The following is a 9,416-nucleotide window of genomic DNA, read 5'->3' as shown; positions in this document are numbered from 1 at the left end:
TTATGCAATTTTAACAAATGCTCAAGTGTTACATTAACTTTGAAGCCTGGTTCAGTTTTTCCAATGGTAGTTACACAGCGAAAACTTTCCACGAATAAGAAATGCTACGTAGCAATTCATTTGCTATGTTTATTTTAGGAGATAAGCACATTGCACGTTCTATATGATTCAGATCGTAGCCACAATAGATTATGCAATTTTAATAAATGCTTAAGTGTTACATTAACTTTGAAGCTTGGTTCAGTTTTTCCAATGGTAGTTACACAGCGAAAACTTTCCACGAATAAGAAATGTTACATAGCAATTCATTTGCTATGTTTATTTTAGCAGATAAGCACGTTGGATATGATTCATTTTCTGATTCAAGGAACGGATTACGAGTTGTTAAATTGTAAAAATTGATCTCGTTGCCCACCTCTAATTTCAACCTCAACCATTTCAACTATGAGAAAGCAACGTGTTTACATGGCTCGGGTGTAAACATTTCCCGAACGAGAAATATTTCGCTTTCGTTGGTGTTATCGGACCGACTGCGAGACATTCGGATAGTCCCAGCCCGATTTCGACGGATTGTTTTTGCCGAGAGGGGAACATGCGTGGTCAGGCGCAGGCATTCGTCGTGATCCGGAACGGTAACTGTCAAAAGTGTAAATAATATATCACTGACCGATTTCGGTACTAAAACATCCCGACGACGACGTGTCAGGCTAGGGCAGATGGCTCCACACTTTTCGAGTAACACCGTTGCACGCACCGCCCTTCATTAGTGCGAGCAGCATAGCTGCACTTGACAGCTAAGGCCAGTGTCTTCGCACAAAGGCAAGGATATTCCGGTCCCCGTCGATAATCGCCTGGCAATAACGCGAACGAATTAGTCTCGCCTAAAATCCACCTTTGTATTCGAAAATAACGTTTAACGCGATCCACGACCAGCGGAGACGTACGTCCCCGCGATCGGTTTCACCGCGAGAAAGAAAAAGAATTTACCTCCGGGATGAAAAAAGCTCGCAGGTTCGATTCGTTCGTTCCGATACGATCATCGGTCGGCCCCGCGCGGCTCTCGTTAGTTTCCACCGCAGACTCGCATCAGCATCGATAACACCGTATATCGGCTCGAAACCAAACTAGACACCCCTTGCTCGTCTACGATCGCCCCCTCCGCGTAAAATGCAAACCGTACAACACGACCGCGCGATGGAATGTTCGTACGCGAGGGTCGCTACGACACATCGCGGATATGCACCATGTCCTTGACGAGAGCCTCGACGCGAGTCCTCGGACCACGGAATAGACACGCCGACGATTCACTGGAACTCTCTGATATTCCGTTTGGTAACATATAAAGGGATAGAAACAACGTCGGTTTATGATAACACTGTTGAAGAGAGAGAATCGGAACGAGCCGCCATTAAAATTCGACCGACAGCGACAGGCTGCACGAGTTTAGAGCGAGTCGGGGGCCGTGGCTACGGCATGCGCCGCTTGTTCGTTATCTCTCTCTCTCTCTCTCACTCGCTCGTCGCGCTTTTCCCACGGTTCAGTGTCTCTTCTTCGATAGTTCTATCTCTCTCTCTCTCTTTCGCTCTCCTTTTCTCTCTCCCGGGGACCGCCTATCAGCGTCCTCCCACGGCCGACACTGTGTACTTTTTCTTCGATGGTAACACGTATCTGCTTTTCCACATCTCGGGTTAGCAAAATGGCCGCCGCCGCGCGAACGAAACCGCGACGGCGGGAAATTTGAAACGAGCCGAGCCCGATCGACGGTTTTAAACTTTACGGGACTTGAAACATCAAAAGATTAAAAAAAAAATCACTTTTTTTTCTTTTATTAATATTTCAGCGATTCCGAACAATTTTACGCAAAGAAAATTGAATTTGGAGCACTAGAAGTGGTAACAAGAATTTTTTGATAAAAGAAAAAAAAAGAATGAAAATTTTTTTTTACAAAGTTTCTTCTTTTCTCGCGAAAAAAGTTCGACGACACGAACTTAGTGAAAATAACACGATAAAACTGTAAGAAATGTAAGGAAATAAAAATTCGGTGTAAATTAGGTCGAACTATCAAAAAACACGTTTGAAAAAATTTGAATTATATCGGCCCAACCGTTTCTGAGAAAAGTGGTACCTTTGTACCAAAAACCTAGGTTTTCAGGAGACGCAAAAAACTAAAAAGTTCTATATCCCGTTCGATTATCGATACAAATGTTATCAAAATCGATTAAAACACCGCTTTTTCGGAAATTTACTCTCTTCTTTACCTTAGAAAAAATTGCGTTTTTTTTTTTCAAAAAATTTTGTTTACCACTTCTAGTACTCCAAATTCAATTTTCTTTGCGTAGATTTGTTCAGAATTGCTTAAAATTTACTTAAAAAAAATTAAAAAACGTGATTTTTTTTAGTTTTTGATGTTCCAAGAGTCTTAAAACTGCTTGAAGTTTGAAGTTTGCTGATATGTTTCTCTCGTTTTCTGCTTTGTAAAATGTTCAAAAGAGGAAACGAGAGAATTCTCCCTTTTGTTGGGCAATTTTAGACTTTCCCTTTTTGCAAAATTAAGGTCTTCCTCTATTCTTTAGAATCTCTTCTGGAACCTCTGGAATCTCTTATTGTACCTTTATTGCTCATTTTTTTAGAATCTGTGTACATTTCCTTGGAGGAAAGATTTTATTCGAAAATTCGAAAGATTTGTTTCGCATTTTTATGGTAAAACTAAAAAAATCGTCTGAAGAATACAAATTTGAATCCTAATTAGTGTTGACATACCGATATTCCTGTGAAATTTCGGTCTCATACTTGCTGATGTATCCCATTCGCTGTCCTCTTCGAGTTTCTCTACGACGTTTTCAATTTACAACACTACTTATTTTCATGCAGAATAAGAATCTTTACAATTTTTTGTTCAGTATGATTAGAATGAGAGTTATAGTATGAAACGAAATCATTTAAACTTGAACAAATTCCTACAGTTTTGCATATGGTAAATAAATATACATAAAGAAAGTAGTCTCTCAAAAGTACTCTCTCTTAAGACTACTTATTTTCATGCAGAATAAGAATCTTTACAATATTTTGTTCAGTATGATTAGAATGAGAGTTATAGTATGAAACGAAATCATTTAAACTTGAACAAGTTCCTACAGCTTTGCATATGGTAAATAAATATACATAAAGAAAGTACTCGCTCTTCAATCCTTTAAATTAATGTAGTAGGTACTCCGTGTGTTCTATTAATTAGTTAGCGCTCAAATGAAGCTAGAACTGCAGTAACATAAATAGGTGATTGAATTCGTTTCACAGACCATAATCTACCCAGAGATCTATCTAATTTAAAAATTAAATTTTTCCTGTTTACATTTTTCTGGGTGAAATTTCTTAATAACGCTAGACTGTAAAAATTACGTTGAAATCCCAAAAGTTAGAGAACTTTGAACCGACCTCTGTATAATATACTCTTACACTGCAAACTTTAATGACGTATTTCGCCAAATGGCATTTTTCAAGCTGGTTACCACGATATCTCGAGAACAAAGTGCCTCTCTATCATCTGAACTAAAATAAACTCGATATCTGTTCGTTTCATTTTTTCTTTTTTACACCGCTCGACGAAGAAATATCGAATGTTTTCTTCCACAAACTGCGACGTTTCCAATTTACAAGACTACTTTACAAGACTTATTTTCATGCAGAATAAGAATCTTTACAATATTTTGTTCAGTATGGTTAGAACGAGAGTTATAGTATCGAACAAAGTCGACCGTTTGAACTTGAACAAATTCCTACAGCTTTGCATATTTTAAATAAATATACATAGATTGCGCGCAAACAAGTATCGTGACATCGCATTAAGCGAAACGCATTTGAACATTCAATTGGTAGAACGAGGATCACCAATGTTGTTCTACCAATTGAAGGCCTCACGCCATCAGTGATGTCACACCGTTTTGCTTCCAAGTATACGCAGTTTAACATTCGCACGCTGCACTAATTATGTTTGAATACTAAAGAAATTGCTAAAAGAAGGCTTGAAACAGAAAATTGGAAGGAATTATCGTCTTGAAAACTGTTACCTTGAGAAAAAAGTGTCATCGTTAAATATACTTAAAAAACGACAGTCACGTTTCAATTTGAGTTTTAGGTGATTTACCCTGTATAAAGTAATGAACTTGGAAATACCGTGGTGTCAGATGATTAACTTCACCATCACTTTAATCTCTGGTCAATCGCGTTTAATCGATTTCGTAGCAGGTTTTCAAGACTTCTACGCATCCTTTTCAACAATCGGTATTACTTCAATAACAACAAGATGCTTACAATGAAATTTGACTCATAACTTTATTGGGTACAGCACCTCTCATATTTTTTTTTCTCCTCTTTTTTCATAGCTTTCAGTGACGCCCAATTCTCATCGTGCCTCGAAGGGTTCGATGTAAGTTGGTACACGCATTTCATTTTTCTCTCTTTTGTACTCACATTCTTCGCATACTGCACAAATAAAAACCTTTTTCTATCTTTCTCCGTAAATCGACTGGTTAAGTAGTCAAGTCCAAAGTGACTCGTGCGGTCACGATTTATTACTGTAAATATCATGTTATTTACACATATACCTAAGCTTCGAACAGCTTTATAACGTTTGTTTGTTTTTTTTGTTTTTATCCTTTTTATCGCATTATGGAGAGGGTTTGAATGTTTGGCTGTAGTATCGTTCATTTTACATGTAACAAATACAATAGATAACTAATATAGCGGGTCATAGAACATGATGATTGACGCGTAACGTAACTATGTAAGACTGGATTCGTACTATCGTCCCTCTCAACGTGCCTCGAGATCGCGCTCTCTTAAATTCGTTATACAATATATATGTAAAGCTGTTTATCAGTGTGTCTAATATTTACTTAAATGTTAAACTTCTTACAGACCGGTTACATCATTCAAAGGAAAAAATCTCTATATATTTCTATATAAGCCAAACTTAGCGTACCTAAGTAGACACTTTTAATATCAGAGATGTTCATCTTAGATAGAAATACACGCTTTAAAAGTCTCTTACGTTTTATGTACGACAAGCGACGAGCTCGTCGGTTACGAGGAAGGCTTCTCCTAACACCGTATAAAAATTATAAAACAGAAAGAATGTTTAAAATTTACCGCCTAACAAGTTATTATACACGTGTTTGTGAGAGTCGGTGCTATGGCCAGCCTCCTTAGGCCTTCGATATACGACATCAAAATTAAAATCGAGGTGAAAACTTCCCTCAGCTTCTTCGCGTACAGGTGAAATTTCACGTTTCCGTTTCGGAACTGTATCTCACTCGGATTTAAGCAGCTTCAAACTATCATGTAAAATGACTATATCTTTTGATATTATATTCCTGCTGGTCCGCTTAAAGTCTTTCAGCCATATTTATTTACTCGTTTTTTTTTGTTTTCACGTCTAGTATTGATCAAATTTACGATTATCGACAAGTCCATGAATATATCCAGCCTCGTTCTTATTACTGTTCGACTGCGAACTAGTGTTCGTAACTAGTTACGGAACAAACTCGGTTGTTACAAGTACAAAAAAGGATCGTGATCTATATTGTTCATATCATGCGACTTTTTATGTGTACGTCAACGTGCCAATATGTAAGAGCGCGTTCGAGCGCTACGATTTTATTTAGGTAAATTACGTATCTCATTTTGCAAGGGTGTACTGTATTATGCATTAACGTTGTCACTGACGCAAAAATGTTGATAGTAATAATTTTTTTTGTTTTTTTTTTTTTGTTTAGTATTAGTGGTAATTTTATCTGTGGTAGTAGTACTGATGGTGGTGGTAATGGTGGGATACTGTGTAGATGAACGAAACCACCTATCCCAATGATGGGAAGTCATTCTCATCGTCTACTTTCGGAGCGTTTTGACGTCCTCGAGGCGACCTTTGCTCGGTTTGCGGAGGCTGCAAAGTAGAAAAGAATATCGGTTGATTTTATCGTGTTTAGAATTAATTAATTTCTAGAATAATATTATTTATAAAAAGAAATACTTACAGGACCACGCGGTTCTCCATCTCTAGGAGCACCGCGATTTCCAAATCCACGACCGTTGGCCCGTTCTCCGCCGCGGCCACCTCGTCCCCGACCACGTCCACCAGTACCGCGTCGCGAGTCACTGAACTGTATCTCGATGCCTAACACACGTTTTTGCCTTCCAACACGTTGTGGATACTCTGCTGCGGCATCGTATTCCTCCTCGTCCTCGTCGTCTTCCTCGGCACCCTCCTTCTTTTTCTCGAGCGCGTACATTTTTTTCCAACGTGTCAAATCCTCACCCTCGCCAGCCTTGCGTAAATTGTATTGTGGCTTCGCTCTGTTTTGGCGCAAAGCCTTCCATTCGTCCAACGTCAGTTCGCGCGACTCCTCCTCGGCTGGTTTCTCTTCGGCGGCATCCGGATTCGTTTCTCCTTCTTTTGTTTCCGGGGACGCTTGAGGAGCATCTCCGTCGGGCTTCTCGTTAGGCCAATCTTGACTCTCTTGATTCAAACTTTCCCTGCGAGCGAGAGAACGAAAGATTTAAAAAGCGATCGGAAATTAAACGTATCGTTCCATTTTTGTTTCAACAGGAACGTGTACCACACTTACTCGATTTCATCGTTGTGAGTTCCCCAATTATGGCTACCAGCACCATCTTTTTTATCCACTGGTTTAATCCCGCTGCTTGTGTAAACACAAGGATTCAATTAGACAAGTAAGAAAATCCATAATTGAAAATTGGAAAATTGGAGTATTAAGTGAAAATTACGTTCTATCGGAGCCAGACTGACGATCGAATTCACGTTTTCCACGGTTATCGTATCCTCCACGACCGCGTGGCCCTCCACGCCCGCCACGTCCCATCCCGCGCATGCCACCACGACCCCTGCGCTCTCCATACTCTCCACGTGGCTGAGCGTCGTTAGAGTTTCTGAATTCTCGTGTTTCACGGCCCTCGCGTCCTTCGCGGCCTTCGCGACCTTCACGTCCTTCGCGACCTTCACGGCCCTCACGTCCTTCACGGCCCTCACGTCCTTCGCGTCCCTCACTGAAATAAACAATTCGGAGCAATTTATAGGTAAAAATAACAATGGTAGTGTATCAGCTGCGAATACTTTGGCACCTATCTTTGGAACATTCTTAAAAATTAACATACTAATTTAAATGAAAAGAAGGAAAACAGAGGGATGCATTACATCCGTATCGTAGTATAAAGTGAGTTCATTCGATGACATTAAGAATGGTATATTAATAATTGTATATTAAAGCCATTTTTTTTAAATTAATTAATCATATTTGAATGACAATGAGGATAATAAAGAGGCGATAAATTTTCAGTATAACTAATATGTAAATTCCATCGATTATATACTATTATGAACTTGAATTCTTGCATACTACGATACAAAAGTAATGCGATATTGTTGTAATTCTTTCCTTTTCTCAATTTCCTCTTATGTTACTTAAGGTAATGGGTTGAATGTAATTAAACTATTTATTGCTTTTGTCTATTAACCCATAGACAAGACGGAGCAGTTTTAATAGTAAACATTTAACGTATCAATTTTATTCTAATTTACTGCTCTGTTGTATATATATGTTCATAGCAGTGACGTACAATATTTATTGAGGGGTAAAAAGTAATGCAAAAATTTAACGTATAATAATTTATACATGAAGTTTTATTTCTTCATTGAAAAATAAGGAGTCATCTCTGCTTTATAGTATGTTAAAAAAAGAATATTGTTGAGTATCACAACAGCAAAACTTGAAAACAAAACAAAACTATGTTCAAAATTCACTTTTACAAATAAAATTAGCATAAGCTAACATAGTAATAATAGGTTTCAACGAATAATTTCGTTTTTCTTATATTCAACTTAAAAAGTATAATTTGAATGTTTGATAAACTATGCTTTGTTTATGCTGCATTTATTTATACTATACCTACCCAGGAGGTCCACGTCTCAGTTCTCCTTGGCCACGAGGCGTCCTCTCCCCATCTTCGCGATTGCGTCTATTGTTGCGCTCCTCCCTGCTCTCCCCAGAGAATTTGACGTTGCGGTCTCCTCCTCCTCCTCCACCGCCGCCACCACCGGTTGTTCTCTGTTGCGGTGGCTTTTTATCTACTAACATACACGGTACAATTTCAAAGTCATTTACAATACTTTGCAACATCACATTTCAAAAGAATACATTCAGATTTACAAAACGTTTCCTTCGAGCAAAGAAACCTAAAACAGTAACATAAATATTTCTTGTTCTCGGTTTTTAATACCTATCCTTAAAATATGAAAGCACGCGTGCACATGGACACCATTTCAATTACAAAGTAATGTATGCACATGTATCAACATAATTTTAATATATCGATTATTCGCAATAAAAATAGTGATACAAGTATTCAACCGTTTCCGATATATTCCTTTTAAATGAAAGTGTCGCGATTAACATTAAAATTTCGTTGAATTCTACCGAAATTGTTCGTTAAACACGTGGAGGTCGGTCGTCGGTAAATTCTATTTTTACGATGCGAAAATGAATCCCGTGCAGTGCGGCATGAGAAATGGTTAAAAAAAAATGGGGAAAAATAAGAGCGTCGCATGGGATTTTCGGTCGAAAATAGATCCGCGGCGGACGATTAAGAGGAGTTAAATGAGGAAAGACGAGGGAACGGTTGTCGATTGGGATAAATAGTGGGTTAACGTGTGGCAAAATATCAAAAGCACATGGACCCACGAGGGGGACCCGAGCGACGGCCATAATACCGCGCACGAGGCGACCGATCCGTAACGAAAATTTACTAACCTTGATCTTTCTTTGGATCCTGCACCTTCGCCACCGGCTGCTGCGCGTCCTTTATCACTCGAGTTTTCGGAGGTTTCGCGCCGGGCGGCTTTTGCGCGTCCGGCTGCTTACTCTTATTCTCCTTTTCCGAAAGCTTCTCCTTTTTCTTAGCTTCCTTCTCTTGTTCCCGTTGCTGCATAATCTCGTGCAGATCGGCGTCATCGCCCAACAACGGTACCGAGAATTTGTTGGTAACGTTAATGCTGTACGTAGTCTCCATGATGTCTCTTATTATCCTCTCTTCGTCGAGGATCACGCGAAAATTTCACGGCTACTCTTGAGCCCTTGTGTAACAGAGACATTCAATATTTCAATATGGCCGAGTCCGGAGATAGTTCACCACGAGGTCTGCGCTCAGGGAGGGACCGCATAATTGTCTTGCACCCAGCGCCCCGCCTCCCCACCAATATTATTTAAACCGTCGATCTTACACCCTTTCGATCCTCCAAACGTCGTCTAAAATTCGATTTTTAATTTTCATCGTATCGTATTTGCAAAATAAACGATCGTCCGCCGATAAACCGACGCGATTTACGCGGCCGTAGTTCTCAAAGAAAC

The 9,416-nt window shown here is 39.3% G+C and overlaps 2 protein-coding genes across 6 annotated transcripts in view; both read right to left on the bottom strand.

The window, feature by feature from the left end:
- The window catches only part of LOC128895604 (plexin-B), a 13,085-nt gene extending 11,344 nt beyond the window's left edge, over nucleotides 1-1,741 (bottom strand). For 2 of the 3 annotated variants that reach the window (XM_054158334.1, XM_054158350.1), the window contains exons 1-2: nucleotides 988-1,741; nucleotides 668-851 (exon numbers count right to left, since the gene is read on the bottom strand). The gene's annotated coding sequence lies outside the window, so the exon portion shown is untranslated. Of the gene's footprint in view, nucleotides 1-415; nucleotides 643-667; nucleotides 852-987 lie in introns of those variants that run through there. The other variant, XM_054158343.1, reaches the window with a different exon arrangement.
- Nucleotides 1,742-4,304: 2,563 nt separating this feature from the next.
- Nucleotides 4,305-9,209, bottom strand: LOC128889386 (plasminogen activator inhibitor 1 RNA-binding protein-like). Of its 3 annotated transcripts, none has more exons than XM_054146971.1 (6): nucleotides 8,820-9,209; nucleotides 7,963-8,140; nucleotides 6,781-7,059; nucleotides 6,621-6,695; nucleotides 6,030-6,528; nucleotides 4,305-5,938 (listed from the first exon to the last, which is right to left on the bottom strand). In XM_054146971.1, the coding sequence occupies exons 1-6, from the start codon at nucleotides 9,076-9,078 to the stop codon at nucleotides 5,852-5,854; spliced, it is 1,377 nt and encodes a 458-aa protein (XP_054002946.1). In that variant the 5' UTR covers nucleotides 9,079-9,209; the 3' UTR covers nucleotides 4,305-5,851. The 3 variants fall into 3 exon arrangements, with proteins under 3 accessions (XP_054002946.1, XP_054002964.1, XP_054002955.1); XM_054146989.1 differs by having other exon boundaries at nucleotides 7,963-8,137; XM_054146980.1 differs by having other exon boundaries at nucleotides 6,621-6,692; nucleotides 8,820-9,207.
- Nucleotides 9,210-9,416: the final 207 nt, after the last annotated feature.

Source organism: Hylaeus anthracinus, unplaced genomic scaffold, assembly GCF_026225885.1.
Source record: "Hylaeus anthracinus isolate JK02 unplaced genomic scaffold, UHH_iyHylAnth1.0_haploid 0, whole genome shotgun sequence".
NCBI classification, from domain to species: domain Eukaryota; kingdom Metazoa; phylum Arthropoda; class Insecta; order Hymenoptera; family Colletidae; genus Hylaeus; species Hylaeus anthracinus.
The sequence above is the reverse complement of the archived record's forward strand: the minus strand, read 5'-3'. Positions and strand labels throughout refer to the sequence as shown.

Coding starts and splice junctions, on each gene's coding strand:
- LOC128889386 (XM_054146971.1), bottom strand. CDS start 9,078: ATGGAGACTACGTACAGCATTAACGTTACCAACAAATTCTCGGTACCG. Junction 6,696..6,780: donor CAGTCTGGCTCCGATAGAAC/GTAATTTTCACT, acceptor TGTTTACACAAG/CAGCGGGATTAAACCAGTGG. Junction 5,939..6,029: donor ATGGAGAACCGCGTGGTCCT/GTAAGTATTTCT, acceptor TCTACTTTGCAG/CCTCCGCAAACCGAGCAAAG.